The 20436-nt window shown below is 46.7% G+C and overlaps 1 protein-coding gene across 1 annotated transcript in view; it reads left to right on the top strand.

Annotated features, from left to right (window-relative positions):
* Positions 1-20436, top strand: part of CEP290 (centrosomal protein 290) — a 1386965-nt gene that overhangs the window by 1285922 nt on the left and 80607 nt on the right. The window contains exon 49 of the mRNA XM_086918001.1: positions 14588-14729. Within this exon, the coding sequence (XP_086774127.1) occupies positions 14588-14729 (142 nt within the window). The remainder of the gene's footprint in view (positions 1-14587; positions 14730-20436) is intronic.

Raw genomic sequence — 20436 nt, 5'->3', positions numbered from 1 at the left:
TTCTGGTCCCCAAGAAGGACAAAGGCCTGCGTCCTATCTTAGACCTCAGGGCCCTCAACCGCTTCCTCCGGAAGGAGACGTTCATGATACTCATGTTGGCTCACGTCCTGCCTGCCCTCGACCCCGGAGACTGGATGGTGGCGTTGGACTTGCAGGACACATATTTCCATATCCCTTTCCTGCCAGCCCTCAGCCGTTACCTATGGTCCACGGTAGGCCACAAGCATTTTCAGATTACCATGCTCCCCTTTGACTTTACCAGTGCCACTTGGGTGTTCACGAAAGTGATGGCGGTGGTCACAGATCATCTGCGTAGATCAGGGGTTCCAGTCTTCCCCTATCATGAAGACTGGCTGTTGAAGGCAGGCTCGCCCTAGGCTGTCGCTTCCCTCCTCCAGACTATGGCAGACCTCCTGCACTCACTGGTGTTCACTGTCAATGTGCCGAAGTCACACCTAATTCCCTCTCAGAAGCTCTTTTCATCAGAGAAGGTCTGGATACAACGCAGTTTCTGGCATATCCTCCCGAGCAGCGAGTCCAGGATATTCAGGCTGTGATACTGATGTTTCAGCCTCTATTTCGGTGAGATTGACTCTGAGGCTGCTGTGCCTCATGGCCTCCTGCATCCTGCTAGTGGATCATGCCAGGTGGCATATGCGGGCTCTGCAGTTGGACCTGAAATTCCAGTGGGCCCAGCATCAGGGAATCTTTCCGACATCGTCCAGATCACGGAGAGGACTGCACGTCAATTTCAGTGGTGACTCACGAACCAGTATTGGGTCAGCGCTGATCCCTCTCCCTTCCCCAATCAGAGTTGACAGTAGTAACGGATGCTTCACTTCTGGGATGGGACGGTCACCTGGTAGAAGCTGAGATCAGGGGTCTCTAGTCTCTGGTGGAGTCCTTCACTACATCAACCTTTTGGAGCTCAGGGTGATTCCTCTTACACTGAAGTCATTTCTTCCGTCTTTCAAAGGTAGAGTAGTGCAGGTGTTCACAGACAACGCCCCTATCATGTGGTACTGCAGCAAACAGGGTGGGTGGGGTTGTAGATATTATGTCAGGAGGCTCTACGCCTTTGGACATGGCTGGAACATCAGGGCATTTTCCTGGTGGTTCAACACCTGGCAGGTTCTCCTAACGCCAGGGCAGACAAACTCAGCCGCCGGTGTATTATGGATCACGAATGGGATCTGTACTCAGAGGTGGTGCAAGGTCTCTTTTAGCAGTGGGTAGAGCCTTGGTTAGATCTGTTCACCACTGAAAAGAATGCGCAATGTCAGCAAATCTGCGCATTTGAATTTCCAAGGCGGCACACGCTCAGGCGACTGGAATTGCTACACAGAGCCCCCGAAACGCCGGCGTAATAGGAGCAGGGAGGCCAAATCTAGAGAAAAAGACAGTGTGAGGATAATCCCCTACACTAAACAGACAACAAGACAGAAAAGCCAATCAAAAGGGCGATCATCACAGCGATTAATTAAATCTGGCCAATTATACAAATCAATATAGGTGGCTCCTATTACCAGAGCGTGAGCGCCATCATTAATAGTAGAAGATATCAGAATCTCTTCTATTACATTGAGAATTTTTAAAGTATGCAGTTCATTTAAACCCAGATCACATAAACTGGCCCCTGTTCTTCCATGATTAATCTGGAGGAAACAAATAACCCCAGAACTGGTCCTGAAGAAGGTTTTTTATTAGTTACTTCCAACCGAAACGCTGCGTCGACCCCTGTTCTTGTGAACATTTTAACCAACATTCTATTTCTTTGTATATGTTTTTGATTCTATATGCTTTTTAATCAATTGTATAAAAAAATTAATATTACTGTAAGAATACTATTCTTTTGAATAAACGAATAGATGCATTTTTGAAAACATTTTGCCTGTCTTGCCTAAATCTGACCAAGAGTGAACGCTCTATGTGATATGTATGTGTATTAGTTGCTTTATAGTGTTGGCCTATATCCAGTTTGATGTCTCTGCAACTTGTGAGGTTTTGATTTATTGTGAGATTGGTATTCTCAAAAATAGATTTGGGGCACTACCAGATTAACAATAACCACCTTTATGGTTAGCCAGTGGGACCCTTTTTGTTCCTTATGTGTTTGATTATTGACATCCTTCATGGACGAGATAACATTCTGGTTCTGTTTATGCTTAAGATATGAATCTGATAGAGACTCCTAACCGCAGATTCCTTCACGTAGAATTATCCCCAGGCATGAGCCTGGATCCAGAAACTTTTTTGCCACAGCATCCCTGCGCGTTGGGGGCGGGGTGACATCACGCGGGTCCGCCCAGGCATTCCCCCGCGTACGTGACATCAGCGGGATCACATAAGATCCAGATAAGTTTCGGGCCCCTTTTTTCTCCATTCTTTTGGTGGAACAGTGTGCGAATGCCTTCGGGCTTCAAAACTTGTACGTTTTGTGGGCGTCTTATGTCGGCGACGGACCCACACCTCATTTGTATGTGATGTTTGGGGGAGGATCACAGCCCCACCGACTGCAAGGCCTGTCAACAGTTGAAGCTGAAGTCGCGTCTGGAGCACCGCATGAAACTTCTCTCGGCGCGTCTCTCCAGGTTGACGTCTTCCCATAGGTCTGCTTCGACGGACGACTTCAGGTTTGGCCGTGGTTGTCGTCCTCTCCCTTCTCCGATGTCACATGAGCATCGCTCCCCGGTGGGTAAGTGTTGCAGTTTGTCCCCAGGGGCTGGGTTCCGGCCTACCGGGGGCGTGGACTCTCTGCGGGTGATGCGGCCCCGCGTGTCGTCCTATCCTTGCTGGCGTCTTCCCCTCCTGGGGCATCGGCCGGCCCCTCGCCTTGCACAGGGCCCTCTGTGGTGCCGCCGCCGGCTGTTCTGGCCCCGCGCCGGATGGGGCGAATCCAGGCTTGGAGGATGCGGTTCTGTTGGGGTGCGGCTCCACTGGGGCACCTCCTTCAGGCCACGGCGTCTATGCCTCGCCGCAAACTCCTGCGGAACTCCCTGTGGTGTCGCAGGTGGTCGCTGGGGGTCGGGTCGCATCCCCAAGCCCCTCTCGGTCCCTTGACAAGGTGGTCCTGTCTAAGGCCGAGGTGACACTGCTAAGGCGCCGGCAGCAGCTGGACCGTGTGGAGCCAAAGGGGTCGGTAAACCCTCCTCGCACCCCGCTCCGGGTCGAGACCGGGTGAGGACCCCTCGCCCCTTTCTGGGCCCCTCTCGTCCTTTAACCCGCTGGCGGCTGCCTTGACGGGGGGCGAGTCGGAGGTGGAATTGTCCCTGGCACCACCTCATGGGTTCCCGAGCGATCTACGCCTGATTCTGGGCCGTGGCTGGCGAAGGGCTCTGTGTCACTCCTCAGGACTGTCTCGTTCCCCCATGCGGATGGCTACCTCGGTGGAAGTCGGGTTGGCGCTGTTACGGCCCTGTCCTGATGCCGGTCCGGCTCCAGCCCCGCTCCGGTCCCCGGCACGGGGCGACTGGGAGGAAACTTTTCTGGCGACGCCGGATGGTGCCAGCACTCCTCCTCAGGCGGCGGACACTACGGCTCCGCGCAGGGGTCGTGCCGCGGATTAGTCTTCGGACGCTCCTTCTCTGGAGGCAGCCTGTATTTTGGTGTCATCCTCCCCGGAGACGGATCTCCATGTGGTGTCTTTTTAAACCGGCATCGAAGGGTGGCTCTCCGCCCTTCCTGAGGCATGGGTGTTCGTCGGAAGAGCAGTAGGTCTCTCATTCGTCGGCTCCTTCTGACTTCCAGGTCTGGCCCTTGCGCGCCCCGCTTGGCCATGGGGCGGTCCCCTTAGTCTACAGTCGTCGCCCACGGAGGAGTTGCTTTCCTCGCCGCTGGGCCCTACGGAGGCAGGTGCGGCCTTAGCTCACGCTGTGTCCACGGCTGTTGGCATCCTGCGGATGGGTGACCGGGTGGCTCATTTTCCGGCAGACCATCTATTGGAGGTCCTCCACCAGGGCTGTGGTGGGAGGGAGATTCTGCTCCCCTTTGAAGGTTTCCTCCTTTCTTTCTTGACAGGGGCATGGAGGCGTCCCGCCTCAGGGGACCCTGTGCCTCAGCATCATCTGCACCAGTATCTCCCGGCGCCGTGTGACCCGGTGTGCCTTTCCCTCCACCCCTCTGCCTCCAGTCCTCTTTTGCATACTGGTTTTCCATCCCTGCCACCACTGTTGACTCCGCCGTCCCGAGAGACCCGCTGGCTGGGGGGGGCAATATGTTTGCCTCGACCAGCTCTGTCCTGTGGGCTCTGAACACTTTGTGTGCGATGGCTCGGGCCTCCTCCTGTTTGTGGGACTCGGCTGAGTGTCTGGCATCTGCAGCGTCCCAGGAGGGTGGTCAAGTGGACTTACGGCATCATGCGTTGGATGGCCGCGTTTGTTCTCTGCTCCGCCCTGGACATCTCAGCAGTGTTGGTCCGAGCCATAGCTTCCTCAGTCGCTCTCCGTCGCCATGCTTGGCTTCGGGATGGAGTATTCCCTGAGAATATTCGGGAGCGAATCATTGATCTTCCATTTGATGGCAGCCTATTGTTCCATGCCCCGGCCGACTCCGCCATCCAGAGGCTCTTGGCAGGGCTCCGTCCTCCTCCGCCTTATCATCCTCAGTGATTACTGAGTCGGGTTGATTCTGGGCCTTCTTAGGTCGCTTGTTCTGGCTGTGGAGTGAGTTTTCTGGCCATTGCGTCCTTCTTTGGGGACCTTGGCATTGCTGGCTGCGGTACGGCCCATTTGTTTATTGTGTTTGAAATTGTTGCGCAGATTTGGCCCTGAGATTAGGCCTTCTGCTTGCTTGGGCTGCTTGTCAAGCGTTTTGCGGGGGTGTATTTTTTCCCCGTGGCTCTTTTGTTTGTCCTCTGCTGCGGAAGTTCTTCCAAAGAGGATACCCATGGTTGGGGCTTATCTTACTCTAGGTCATATGGCTTGCGCTCTGCTGGGGAGTTCTGGTCACCTTTGGGTACCTGTTCTCCATGGCGTTTAGGTAGGTTGGTCTTGCTTCCTGGTGCCACCTGCTCGGGGCCTCTGGCTGTTCTTCTTGCTTCTGGTGGCTTTTGACTGCTGGCTCTGTTCTGGCTGGCAGGTTGCTCTCCATTTGGTGTGGGTTTGCCTTCTTTCCCTCGTTTCCTTGGGCCCTCTAGGCTTCTTCTTCCGCTCTTCCTGTCTTGGCATTGGGCGGACGCTTTGTTGCCTTGTAGGGGGAGTGGGGCGTTTCGGCCTCTAGGACCTTGCCTTGGTTCCTCTGCTCTGAGTGTACGGGCCTCTTCAGCCTTCTTCCCCTCCTACATCCCCTTGGGGTTGGTGGGGGTCTGCTTGTGGGGGTTCCCATTGCCTGGCAGGAGCGAGGTTATACCTGGTCCACAGATCTGGTTCCCTTGGGGCCCTCTGTTCTCTATTGGCTGGTGGGGTCCTTTCGCAGACCCTCCTTCCCAGGCGGTATTGCTCGGGTATCTATTCAACGTGAAGGAATCTGCGGCAAGTAGTCTCTATCACATGTACGAGTTACTTACCTTCGGTAACGATGTATCTGGTAGAGACGATTCTAGCCGCAGATTCCTTCATGGCCCGCCCTTCCTCCCCTATTCTGCGACGACCCTTAGGTTGGTTTTCGGTACTCGCCTCCTGGTGGGGGGCTGTATCTCCCGTGAGTGCCTTCTTTGTTCTTGGCAGGTGGCTTCGTCTGGGGGATGTTCTTTCCTCCTTTGGTTCTTTGAAGGATGGGGCCCCGGTGTTTCGATGCCCTACTGCTCTGGCTACTCCAGGTTTGGGGGGGGATTGCTTTCTATTCCTGTCCTCCCTCCCCTCTCTTCCTCCATTGCTATCCTCTGATTAGGGGTCATCTTGCCAAGTCTTTCCCTTGTCCCTTGGCTTGGAGGATTGTTGTCTCTGTCTTCTGTGTTGCACTGGTTCCCTTTCTTGCTCAGGATGTGGGTGCTGGACGACCTTACGCATGTTCCTTGCCTCCGGGGCTCAAAGATGGGAGGCTGTCTATGTGTTGGCAGGGTGATTGTGCAGGGCCCTGCTCGTCTCTTCTTCTTCTTTCCCTGCCTTGGGTTCTGCGGTGTGACACTACTGTGGGCAATGTGTTTGTCACCGATTCTTTCCAAATTTTCTGGTTTTAGCACACTGTTCCCATGCTTCCACATAGTTTTCAGAGATTTGTAAAGAGGTGTAAGTGGGTTAATGCACCCGCTGCTGAAAGCAGCAGGAATCCTGCACGCCAAAGGTCACCACAAGTGCTATATGACAATCAAGTTTGTACTGTACAACTGAGCCCCAGTATTCGGAAGTGCAGTCACTAGTTAACAGAGCGCCAAGAGGCCGAATTAGGCCATAAGGGCATAAAATCAACGTCATTTAAACATGAAGAGGGCAGAGAAGAGGATGGTTACTTTCAACTGATTTTGTAGGAGTTAGTGCAAATATTAAAACAGAATCTCGTGCAGCTGACCGCAGGGACTGCCCAGAACACAAACAAGCATTGGCATAGCCAATAGGTCTCACCTTTGGGACCTTATAAGTGTTTAGCCATGTAACAGTTGATGTTGTTGCACTTAGGATATTGTGCTGGAAAATTAATCATTTCTACGGTCCCAAAGGTGAGACCTATTAGCTATGCCAATGCTTGTTTTTGTTTTGCACTTGAACATTAGTTAACATAGCATACAAAGACATTATGAACCTAACCGAATTGAGAGCGGACACATTTGCGGATGAAGACACAACAAAAATATATGCTTTAATACAGTAGGAAACCACGCCATTATTGAGCACCAAGAATAAAGAAAGCAATGTCAGACAATTGCTTCACCTTATGAGGAGAGAAATCAATCAAAGACTGCATGCCAGCACGCTCATAAAATATCATCGCGCACAGAGAATCCTGAGGGGATTACGGATTCCACTATTTATTGTGTTCAAACAACCCTAGATTTGTAGAAAAGTGGTATGCCATCTTCAATAAATGCTCCCTTGACCTTATCCTTTTAATCATTGATGAACTGTCTAAGATTCTTGCAGATTTTTCCAAAAACATTACACAAACCAAAACTGAATTGAACAACAGGATGGACACTGATGATTTCTCCAAAATGTTGGAATACACCAACATCCAGTTGAACAAGTACACACAAGAAATCTCAGAAAGAAAAATACTCCAATACAAGTGTGATACTATAGACTATAAATTAGGAGAAGTTTATTCATGGGCCGAAGTCTACGCAAGGAGCGGACAGAACCGACCATACAGCCAAAACACTGAAACCGATACTACATCCTCTGATAGCGATACTTGATCTAGACCACCTTCACTGACAATATCCTCACAACCGGTTGTGATTACTGATACAGATGAACCACAATCTTCTGGTGTCTCTTTTTTTAGAGGCAGGCGGAAGAGACAAGGACGACCCAGGAGGAGCCAGAGAAAAAGAAAAAGAGAATATCAAGAGAAAGAGTCTTCCAACAATCAGCAAGCTAACCAAAGAAAAGAGAACTTAGATTCTGACAATTTGGTCATCAACATTTCTTCTTACACGCTTAGTCCGATCAAAGAGAAGACTCTACAAAAAGGCACATCCTTTGTACCCACATGTCACACTAACCTTCTTGATATCGAAATCAGCTTATTCAGGTTCATGCGCAATCTTCGCCTTAGGTATTTCTTTGAGAACGTCGTGCGACAACGCAAGACTGATGGCGAAGACATCTTAATGGGGCTGAGACCAAAGAGCCACCTTCAAGGCTCCTGTGAGCCACAAAAGCCTTGATACATTGGAATCTTTAGTTAAACATGACATACAGTCATTCAACTCCCTGAAAAAATCCCAAACATCACAATTTGTCTTGTCACAGAAATGTATGTGCTGCGAAAATTAGCAGAGAATCCCACCATCACTTGTCAAAATGCTGAGAAGGGGGAGGGAGGGGCTGGTCATAATGGATACCAGTTTTTACAGACAACAGGTCTTCAATCACGTCATGGATTCAGAGACATATATGTGGTTAGAACACAACCCCACCGACCGATTTCTGCACGTTTTGAAAGGTCTCATTAAGAAAGCGACAGATGATGGGGTGATCACTGAAACTGCCAGCAGATACCTCATACAATCCAATCCTGAGTCAACAGTCATACTCATGTTACCTAAAGTCTACAAGGACATTCACGAACCTACTTTTAGACCTTTCGTCTCCACCCCGTTCAGTCTTCATGAACCAGTTGGCAAACCTTTAGACAGATACTTACAACCTTTTGTTCTAAAAACGAGGACCTACATCAGAGACACCAACAATTTTATTTCCAAAATCAAAAAAGTCTCACTCCAAGAATAAGAATTTTGGCTATGTACAGTTGACGTTAAAGCACTTTAGACATCTATTCCACATGATCTTAGTATTGCAGCCATTGAAGATGTGCTAGTAAATTCCAGTTTGAATTCTGACATACAACTTTTTCTTATGGAATTGCTCCATTTCACACTTTACCACAGCTATTTTAAGTGGGAGAATCAGTGGTTCTTACTGCTCACCGGGACTTCAATGGACAATTGTGCCACCCCAACAAATGTGAATATCTTCATGCATAAGTTTGAGGAAGATCACATTTTATGTAGCGATACTTGGAAAGAACACGCTTCTATCTTTTTGAGGTATGTTGATGATATCTTCATCTTATGGAGAGGGACACAGCAGGAGTTGATTGATGTTTTGAATGCATTGATTGGAATCAATGAACTGACACAATTTACGTTTCAGTTGCACCAGCACACCATGACATTTCTAGATGTTCAAATCAATTGAGTTTCCAGCAAACTAGAAACTAACATTTTTCGCAAAAGTACTGACAGGAACAGCCTCCTACATTTCAATAGCTTTCACCAGAAGTCTCTTAAGAACCATTTACCACACTCCCAGTTGTTACATGTCAAGCATATTGTGTCTCAACCTGACATTTGCATTCAGCAAACTGAGACCTTGCTTTCGAGATTCATTCAACGAGGATATCCCCCCAACATCTTGGAGCAAGCTAGGGCTCGCAGCACTTTAAAATCTCGGACAGAGTTACTCACCAAGACTCAAAAGCCCATTTAACATCGGATGGTGGTGGTATCAACATTTTCTACCATGAGCGATCGTTTCAAACAGACCATCAAGAAACACGGGCCCATAATAGCCATGGAACCTGATTTCAAGAGACTAGTTTCTGAGAAACCAATTTTTGCTTTCAACAGAGGCAAGAACGTGAAGGTGCTTTTGACTTCACCATCACGAGACACTTGTTGCATGACATACAAAGGTACGACACCCTGCTATAATTGCAGCAATCACAAAATTATAAGAGGATCATGGATGGCTCACCCAATGAGGGGCACGAAAATCAACCTAAATGTCATTGCAACTTGCAACACAATGAACGTGGTATATCTTTTAAAATGCCCCTGTTGCCTGGTTTATGTGGTCGACACAGAGAGAAAAGTGAAGACCAGAATTCTTGAACATAAGAGTAACATTAGAACAAAGAACATGAAATCAGTGGTCCCCCCCACCCTTCACAGAACATCACTATAACATTTGCCAGTTGAAATTCTTGGTTTTGGAAACAGTTGAGAAAATTGAAGGAAGGGACATTGACAAACGCCTACTCCATAGAGAAAACCACTGGATCATTTTTTTGCACTGTCTCAAGCCCAACGACTTAAATGGTCGCATGGAATTTTTGTTTTATCTGTAACCCTTTTCCCGTTCTCCTTTTTAGCTCTATTCAGTCTGCTCAAACCGTTTTCAGCTCTATGTTCAGCTCTATTCAGCCTTTCCTAATCTGCTTTCAATCGCCTTTTTTAACTGTTTTCAGCATTTCTTCGTTCTATAGATTGTTTATATTTCTTTACACACCCCAAACATGGCCTGAATCCTCTGCATCTTGGGCCTTCAACTTCTTTGTGCTGTTGAGGCATTCCTGCGACTCCCTGTGCTTGCTGCCAGAGGGTCGTTGAGGGGGCTCCATTGATTCCTGCCAGCTCTCCTGCATGCTGATGCCTGGCTCCAACTTACTGTTGCTGGGTTAGTCCCCCAGACCTAGCTGGTCTGCAACACAGCATCTTCTCCTGTAAACTGTTGTTTGCCAAGGCTTATTTGAGGTCCTGCAGTCGTCGACCCCTTGGGATAGCTTGTGGACGGCTCCTGTACTCCTGCTTTGTCACTTGGTCTTCACAGTTTCTGCTTAAACCTCACCATGCTGCAGCAAGAACTTCCAACAAGGGCTAGTATTGTGCTCCTGTGTTCTCCTAAAGGTAGTCTGGACTATGTCCCCTCTGCTTTCAGGGTCTTCTCATCTGGATTACACATCGTGGTTCCACCGGCCTGGTTCATGAGACTCAGTAGCTGCTTATCCTTTACGATCCTCCATAGGCGTCAACAAGCGGTTACGACACCACTTCACTCCTATACACCCGGGCTCCCTGATGTAGGTATCTGGGTATCCACAGGTGGGGTCACTCTGCAACCTTCCTTGATACAAGTGGTTCCTTTTGGAAGAGTCCCAAAACCTTAAAAATACAACTGCAACTTACCCTGTGTTACTCTATAGACATCAGACCAAGTGTAACCGCTCTGCACCCTTGCACCTTGGGGTCCTGGCTACTCATCTTGGGTGGTTCTTTGCTTGCCCCGGGGTCCTCCATAGTTGTGCATTAGTCCTGTTTTCGTAACTATTTCACATTCCACTATTTTAGTATATGGTTTGGCCCCCCCTTTAGGTGCCTATGTGTTTTCATACGTTACTTACCTGTTTTTGAAGTATTTCTTGTGTGTATTCGATCACTCCAGGTAGGAGATATACCAAGTTAGTGTCTAGTGTATACTAATAAATACAAAGTATTTTTACACTCACCTGGTGTGGTTCTTATGTGTAAGCTTGCTGACTGCGTACAGTGGTAAATGTACCCGCTTTACACCCTCCTGAATAAGCCTTAGCTGCTCTCCACAGCTACCCCTTGAGATCTTTAGTTTTCAGGGACCTAAACGCGATCAGTATGGGTTGCTTTGACTCAAGGCACAGTGCCTCACCCTAGTCCACACACTATATACTGAGTCAGCCTCCTACACTATGTACCCGGACCATTCCTATTTGTTCTAGCCCACATCCTTGTTAGGCTGTAAGCACTAACTCTCCATTGTTACTTCTGTTCTTTACGCTGGTTTCTTGGTTTGGACCTTCACTTGTGGCGCTGGTCTTTCCATGCTATTTCCTCTGTATTGTCTGCTGCTTCAGCCTTGCCCCTTCCCCGTGTGTTGTTCTTCCCTCAGAAGGGGACTACTTATCTGCGTAGGCCTCCATGTGTTGGCATTGTTCTATTTGACCCTTTTACAGTTCTCCATAATGGTCTTATCTTTCTATTTTAGCGAGATTGTTTTTTTTTCCACCGTTCTCTGCAGCCTTATTTTCACTGCTCAGTCTATGGTGTTGTTTTCTGCCTCTTTTCCTATTATTCGAGGCCATGTGGTTGGTTGCCAGTTTGCTGCTGTTCCATCTCGGTTCATTTGGTGCCTTCTTAAACACCTGTTATTTATTGTATGGGGGGTGTGTGTGTGGTTGTTTTCATGCATATATATGTTTTTCATAACTTTTATACATTCCTTTGTTAGGTATCTCCACAGTGAGTGATCTCCTGCCGCTCTCTCACGGCGGAGTGTGTTTCTGCTTACTTGCTGCACTCTTCCTCATACCCTGGGAAGTCCCCTGCAGATTGTTGCTTGGGTCCCTCTGTCTGCCAAACCCGCCTGAAAATTTTATGTTGAACAGTCCCAGAGAGCTCCTTTCCCTCTCTGAGTGTGGTCTGTGGCCTTACTTTTTTTAATTGCCCACAATGCTTTTCTTATACTATTAGTTGATCGTCTCTGCATTGCTTGCTTCTATGACTAGGAGCTTTGACTCAGTAGTTTTAGCTACTGTCCTTGGCCTTTCATTTTGCTTTCTTGGCCCGTTTGACTTAAAGGGAACAATGTAGTATTATGTTTCTATGGACGGTTCTTTCCGACTCATCTTTATTATTCTTACCCTGTTTTTGCACAAGTTGTGGATTCTGATCCGTATATGCTTCTCTTCAATGTTTCTGGTGAGATGTCTTCTCCCTCACCTCCCTTCCTAGCAGCCTGTCTCTCTTTTCCTTCTTATTTCAGACAGGTTAGCCTGGTCGGGGATCTTTCCTACGATGCAGTTCGTAGACCCTCCTTCGGGATGGTATTGCTTGGGTAGCTCATTCCAAGGTAAGGAATCTGCGGCTAGACATCTCTATCAGATGGCTTGTCTGGGAAAGACAAGATCTAGCCACAGATTCCTTCTTGACCCACCCATCCTCCCTGCTCCGTGAACTGGTTCTCTTTCTACTTGTTTTTGAAAAAAAAGTAATAAAAAAAAAAAAATATATATATATATATATATATATATATATAAAGTCCTGTATCGCTTGATGCCACCAGCATCCCAGTTCCCACTGCTCCAACCGGAAAAACGAACAAGCCAGACCCAAGATCTTGTGCAAAGTTAAGTGTTTTTTATTTTATCAAATAACACCCAAGCTGTCCTGCATGACACGTTTCGCCTCTAGCCAGAGGCTTGATCATATGATACGCTACTAGATCACAAAGAGGGTACTTAAGGCATTTCTAAACCAATAGAGGGCGGAGTTTTGTACAAATAAAACGCCCAAATTAACTCCTTGTGGTCTTTCTTTCTATACATATATACACAGTGGTATTTAGTTCATTATTTGCACATATAAATGGCGCAGTGCCATATTCTTTTATATATTTCGAGTTCTAAATGGGACTAATGTCTAATCTACTGAAAATTCTGTAGAAAAATACAAAATGTATACAAATTTGAAATTACATTCTTTAGAAAAAATATATATATATATACAATTTCATAAATAATTAAAATTCATGATATATACATACTATTTACAATAAAAGACTCAATGTCTGCATTGTTGATCCTATATGTAATTCATATTTATAAAAATATCAAATTGTGCAAATTCAAGCAGGTAAAGTGCAATGTATTATGTACCTTTTTAACCTATATTGCAATAGTACCATTTGTATTTTCAGAACTTGTTTATACAAAATATTTATGTAGGCATTAAACAATAACCACTGTTAGATTCTAAGAGATAAATACAAAACAAGTTTATAGTCAAGTTTCACCGAAACTCTTGGTTCTTTATGTGCCACAGTACTTTGATCTCTCATGACCCCAGGAAAAAGAAAACCCCAGTGCAAATATTTTTATAACTGTGAAAAATAATGGTGTGATTAGTTTCTTTTCCTTTTAGTGTTTTTTATCTTTTTTATGTTTTAATTTGTGTGAAAAAATGATATCCAATTCATTTTCACATTCATGCAGTGGGAGGTTGAAAGAATATGACATTTGCTTATATAAGATGTTATTTCTTTCTTTCATGGCAGCCTATAAGCACCACCTCCAAGATGTAGATTAGTTACTGATCCCACAACTACAGACCTATTCATTTAATTGTCAGATCTAAGACCACCCTATATGGGAAATACACTCTCTAAGATGTCATACTAGTTATCTAGGAGCTATTATGGAGTCTATTATTGGGTGCTTATAAACAAGTGTACAAATCTTCACCTGCATTCAGGCCCTTAGGGGCCTTACTGTCAAGTTCGATATATATATATATATATATATATATATATATATATATATATATATATATATATATATATATATATATATATATATATATATATATATATATACTAAAACCAATATGATTGTTTTTCATAAAGAAGATTATTTTTGGGCACACTGTTTTCATTATAGTTTCTATACGTTGTTTCATGTTCTAGCGTGGAAAGTAGTTGAAGAAGAAACTGACGTCACTGCGTAGGGGGAAGGGCTTAAATGGTCTCTGTTGATGTCACATCTGGTGTCCGTCATTGTTACGGAGTCCCTCAATGCCCTTTACTGACGTGCAGATGTGCTGCTGTAGAAAAGTCTCATGATCCTTTCTGGCTCCTGGGGACAATTCTAAGGTAAGGATTCTGCAGCTAGATCTTGTCTCTACCAGATAAGGCTTTACCGAAGGTAAGTAACTTATTTGATAGGGATACACACAAGCAATATTTTTTTCATTTAGTCTAAGTGTTGGTTCTTTGATTTATAGGAAAGCTGCCAATGATGAGAAAGTGAGCAAATTGGTTTGTAACATCCATTTGGCTCATGGTGGTTGCTTACATTCGGCGCTTCCTATATATATATATTTATATTTTTTTCACACAATCAGTCTGGGAATAGGATTGATGTGAAGGTCCCTGGTCATCAGACCCGCCCAAAGCATCACACACATGCACAAGGCTTGTCTCTAGAGGACCCTCTCTTAACAGAAATCTCTTGAGATTAGACCTGCCCTACAAGTGAGAGGTAGAGTGGGATTTGTCTGTCAAAGGCACTGTGGTATTATAGACAGTGTACAATGTACTTTACTTTGCAACTGAGGGTAATAGACCCATCTTCCTAGCCTGCATTAGTTACTTCAAAGTACTACCTATTTGCTTGTTGACAGGAAGTATGAAGCTAAAATGAAGGAGATGGAAACTGATCTAATAAAGAAAAATGAAAGCATTGCAGATTTGAAATTGCTGTTACGCAAATCAACGGAGCGTGAAAAGAAACTGGAACATGACATGCAGGACCTAAAAGAACAGGCAAGTAACATTGTGAATTGAACTTTGACATATGCCAAGAATATACGAATGATGCCATGATTCTGCCCCTGCCCTACTTCAGCATTTGCACCACTTTAAAACCTGTCATATTGCCAGAGACTACCAATTGCAACAGTCAGTTAAAGAAACAATTGATACCATAAATATCACAAAGCAAACAGAATGAGACACAGCAGCATACACGTTTACACTGTCTAGGCCCACGCAGAGGGACGATACAGGACTTCACATGGATACCTCCCTACACAAAGTGGTTAAGTACACACAGATGAACATGGACACAGAGCTCCTCACCTTAACTACCTCACCAAAACCTCTTTCTCCCCAAAAAATAAAACAACCATTCAGTACAACATTATTTAACTGATTGAAACCCTTTGTAGAGCACAAACTTCTACTTCGCTTGTGAGGAAAGTAAACCTGTTCGGAAAAAGAACTATTCCTAACCGAAAGAAAAATGAAGAGAAATATAGACTGATGGTGTAAAATGAAACCTGCAAAGACCTATCCTCAAGTAGCCCAATCGAAGTGGAGATTGTGTGTGAACAGGAACCTCTTACGTTGTTTCCTGAAATTCAACACAGTTCTCTTCTTACATACAATATCTCTTTGGGGTACTTTAATATAAGTGTATGTTTTTTCTCCTTGGAATGGATCCGGGTGTTTAGATCTCACCAGTCAGGCCACTTGGATCCACAGATGGACCCGGACTGGCGCCAGTCATCCTACCTCGACTGTCCCTGTTGGACTTGGCCCTTTCTCCTGAATTTTTTCGCTTTTCACCCCCCAATTTGAGGATATATCCACAGTGGTAGAGAAATGTATAGGCCATGTGTGGTGTGAGATGCCATAGTACATGCTGCGCAATGGCGTGCGCAGACTGATTTCCCCTATTTAAACATGTCATGTTGATGAATTTGAAATACAAATATGAAAAATGATGCAATGGTGTATGCACCTGTAATTCTCCTTGTAAGAATGCACCTTGGTAAAATGCTACTTTTAAAATGGATGCCATTTCTGTCCGCTTGTGCCGCCTGCCTTAGGTGGGTTGGCAGTCTAGTGTTTGAAGTGACATGGTGCTCTACACTTCCCCCAGTTGCAGTGAGGCTGAAACTGCCAGGGAACTTCTAGAAGCTTCCAGCCCTATCTGGTAGGTGGGAGGAGGGGTGTATATGTAGAGCAGTAGAGATGCGATGTGCGCAGACTGAGGGTGGACTGGAATGAGAGGGGACAATCTGCCAGGAGGTACCGCCGCATGGGCCTGTGTGCTGGCCCCTGAGCCCATCTGTACCCCTCTGCTGTACACAGGGCCAGTGAGAGCCTTTGCTGGAGTGAAGACTGCTGTGTAAGGAGGAGTGCCACTTTATGGGAGATGACTGCGTCTAGGAGCTGCTGTCCTGTACTGATGAGTGCCCACTGTCTGCTGATCTTGCCCAGCCTGGCCTGCCTTCTCTGCTGTCCTAGCGCCTCGTGAGTGCTATACTTTGACTACCTTCCCTCCAAGGAGGTGAGGAGCATGGGCGCTACTCCCACGGATGGGACCCCGGAAACTGTGAGTCACCTAGCGCCTGGTGAGCACCATATTTGAAGTGACTGTGCTGCTCTGCCTGCACTCTAGCGCCTGGTGGGCACTGTTTTCCTGATTATCATAATAGGTACACTATCTTCTGTCCCTGAAGCTTCTAGTGGGACCTATTGCCTCGCAAGCGCTATATTGAAGGTGCCAGGGGAAGAGGAGCTGACGCCTGCAGCGCTGTGCTGTGAAAGTGCTATATTTCAATTCCCCTGTGTGTGTGCTGCATTGGGGTGCTGCCAGAGTGCCATATTTGCATTGACTGTGATCTGTTTGCTGCCAAGGCGCTACAACTGTGCCCAGGAGAAGAGGAGCGGACATCTGCAGCCCCGGGATTCTAAAGCGCTACGAGGGGATCCCTTTGTGTGTGATTCCCCCCTGCCTGCTTGGTTGACAGTGGGCAGCTGCAACATATTGGGGGCATTGTACTCCTCAAGAGAAGAGAGAGAGGAGTGAGAGACACTCTTGCCCTGCCCCAGTGCTTTGCGCACTTTGCTTTTGCTGTTTTTGCAGCCAGTCCCGACTTTGCGGGACATGGAGCATTTGAGCCCCAGAGAGAGGCCAGTTGGCCTGGGGCCAGTTCCAGAGTGTTGTGCCCCCGATTGGGGCGAACTGTGTTTATGCTAGCAAGGCCTATTGCCCAATATGATTTATTGCATGATATTGTTGCATAATGCATTTGTACCTAGGATGATACCTAATGTTTTTGCCTCTGGTTTGCAGTGCTGATTTAGGCAAATGTGACTTATACAAATGTTTTTATGCATAATTGGCCTGTGGTTAGTGATAAGGTTTTTCCCCTAATGCTCTTATACCTAATGGGGTGTTCATGTTTTCATGCTAATGTGGGGTTGCTCAGGACTCCGGCCTAATGGGGGGATTGGGATTGAATGATGAGAGTATCCCCTATGTTTCCATGCCTAATGGTTGGGCATAATGTGTTTTTATGCATATTGAGACGCCTCATGCAAGTTTGCCTAATGTCATGTGAGTATGCCCAATGCTAATGTGCCTGCCAATATCAGACTATGGTGATCTAGGCCTATGTCTGACCCATTATGATTTATGCCTAATGATATTGCAGTTATGCCGCAGGTTTAGACCTAATGCTTTTACGCCTACTGAGAGGCCTCAGGCTAATGTAATTCATGCTTAATACTATTGGGATAATGCCAAGTGCATGGATTTGCCAGTAGGTATTGGCTGCTACCCAGTTATTGCTGAGGACTTTATCTTTATTCGTTGAACTGTGTGATGATGCTGGCAGTGGCCCGATTGGCCCTGCTGTGTAAATAGTCCCCTGTAAATGGTTACCTGGTGCCAGTTGGCACGGTGTTGATACCTGTGATAATATCCTAACGTGTTCTGTATAATACATATGCTGTTTTTCTTCCACCTAACCTGGTGTGGAGTCTCTTTTTGTAGTGTACCTTGTGTGTCGCCTGTGTGCGCTGCGCAGATGCTTTACACATTTCCTCCGGAGTTTGGCCCGCCCTCTCTGCACCACGCTACCCCATTTCTAACAGTTCCCAACACCAGTTCTGATGTAGACACTCCCTCTGGCCCCGTCCCTATTCTCATCCCCGACTCCGGCATGTAGCCGTAGGAGCGTCGCCTAAGGCAATTTCCGGCGCTATACCCTCCAGACCAGAGCTTGAGCCCTATTCTTATGGGCTAGGACTTGGGAAAGATTCGGATGGATCACTGGACCCTGAAGCGTACCAGCTGCTAGACTTCAATATACACTTCTGTGAGGAATTTGCAGACAACAGTGGACTGGACAACTCACCAGATACTGGTGTGGTCTCTCTTTCTACCTTGGCTACGGCGGAGGGGTTCTCTTTTGGTATGGTGGTGAGAAGGGCAGTTTAGGTCCTGGAGCCTAGCCTGCCCTCAGTGGCAGTCAAGACTAACATCTTGACAGAGGTGTTTCAGCCCTGAGTTACCCCCTTAGAACTGTTTCTCCATTCAATAAAGCCTTTACAGATATCCTGCTTGGGTCCTGGTCTAAGCCCTGCAAAGGGGTTCCTGTGAACACAACAATGGCCTGCTGCTATCGCCCTGCTCTGGAGGACCCCGGTTTCCTAACGAAACACCCTGCGCTCGAGAGCTTGGTGGTCCAAGCCTCCACCTCATGTGTTTAGGAAAGTGTCTCTTTTGGACATGGTTAGCCCCCATTTTTTGCCTGGAAATTATAATGTAATTTCGTCTGGAACTCCACAGGGTGAACACACAGTGTTAAGCAACACAGAATTACTGTGGGTGAAACATGATATTTTACTTTGACTCTATATTTTGTTTCTAATTTTCCGGGTTCAGTTAACCCCTGAAGAAGAGATTTTGTTCACAAAATGCATTGGGTGTGTAACACACATGGATGAAATTGTGGATTTTAATTGTGAACAAAAAGGCTTGTGGATTGTCACTTGTTGGAATCATTGTATGGCAAATAAAACATGGAAGATCTGATTATTACGTTTAATCTTTTTGACCTAGTTTAACCGTTGCGGATAAATGAATGAAAAAAAGAGAATAATAAGGTTACAAATGTTCAGTAGAAGAGTTAATGGAATCATATTGGCCTACGGGCCTCTTCAAGTGCTGTGCACCTGAGGTTTGGCGTTCCTGGCATTGGGCATCTATTCAGTTTCATACATCCCTGTGTGCCATGCCCAAAAACACATACAAATGAGTATTCTCCTTCTTTCTTCTTAAGCAATGCTAGGTGCATGCTATTTAAAATTGTCTACTGACTCCTACCTCTCAGGACACTGTGTTCTCTTTGCATGCCCACAAACACTGCATGGGATATAGGTAAGTCACCCCTCTAGCAGGCCATAGCCCTAAAGCAGGGCACATTATATCCCCTATGAGGACATATCTGCATGAACAGGAATGCAATGCCCCTGCAATATCCATGACGATTCTTAGGCATTTGTAAGGGAAGCCATAGAGAGTACATGGGCTGGATACTCTTCATTACGAGTTTCCCAGCTCCATGATGGCTTCACTGTATTATGGGATGTCTGGTACCAAACATTTCGTTTTAATAAACCTGCACTGATTCCAGTGTCATATGTATTAATAATTGCACCCAGAAGACCCCTTAGAAGGTTTCCCTGAACCCTACCGGCTTCTAGGGTGTTCCTGACTGGTCTCCACCAGCCTGCCACTACTAGACATGTTTCTGGACCCATGGGATGAGAGCATTCACTCTCAAGGGCCAGAAACAATATCTGGCCTGGGCAGAGGTGATTCACACCTCCTCCCGACAGGAACAGCTTTCTAGAGCGGGAAGCTACAAAGGCGACGCTGCCTTTCAACTCCGACCCATGCCTCTCCTGCTAGCAGCAGATGGCAACCCCCTTGTCCTGACCCCACTTTCGGCAGGAAGGCAGGTGGGAAAATTAGTTAGATGAGGGGGAGGGTCCCCAGTCAACCTGAACCACCCCTAATGCAGGGCAGGCAATGTGGATCCCCAGCTCACTTTCCACCATCTTCGAGATGGGGAAATGGCGTATCAGGGCCAGAGATATGCCCACCCCCACGTGAGATGAGCACTTAGAGGGTGTAATCACCTTAAAGGTAGTTAGCTCATTGGTTCCTACCTGGCATTCCCATTAACACCCCTAAATGTAGTATTTAGGTGGCACCCCTGAGCCTTGAATTTCAGATTCGATGGACCTAAGAAGACCAAGGACAAGCAAGAGACGGGCCATCCAGCACTAGACCAAATCGCCTAAGAACTCCCTTGGAGTAGAGGAGCTACTCTCCTGCATCACAGGCACCTAAACCGCAAAGTCCGAACTCTCGACTTCTAGCTCTCGTGCCCCGCTGATTCAGCACCTTCCCAGGAGAAGGTACCATAGCTCTGAAGAATCAACTCCGCCTCCTCACCGAGTCTGGAGGCACTAGTATCTTCCAGATACGAGCAACACCAACCCTAGAGTACCGGATGCCTTCCACCCAAGACCGACTACAAGAGTCCAAGCCGGACTCCAACTACCTGAGGACCAAGCACCCGCCAAGGGACGTTAGCAGCCCAGAGACCCACCAGCCATCCTGTACCAGCCCCTCTGAGGTGTTTGCTCCTGACTGTGAAGTGCAAAT

This window comes from Lissotriton vulgaris, chromosome 1_1 (genome assembly GCF_964263255.1).
Source record: "Lissotriton vulgaris chromosome 1_1, aLisVul1.2, whole genome shotgun sequence".
In the NCBI taxonomy this organism is placed as follows: domain Eukaryota; kingdom Metazoa; phylum Chordata; class Amphibia; order Caudata; family Salamandridae; genus Lissotriton; species Lissotriton vulgaris.
The sequence above is the reverse complement of the archived record's forward strand: the minus strand, read 5'-3'. Positions and strand labels throughout refer to the sequence as shown.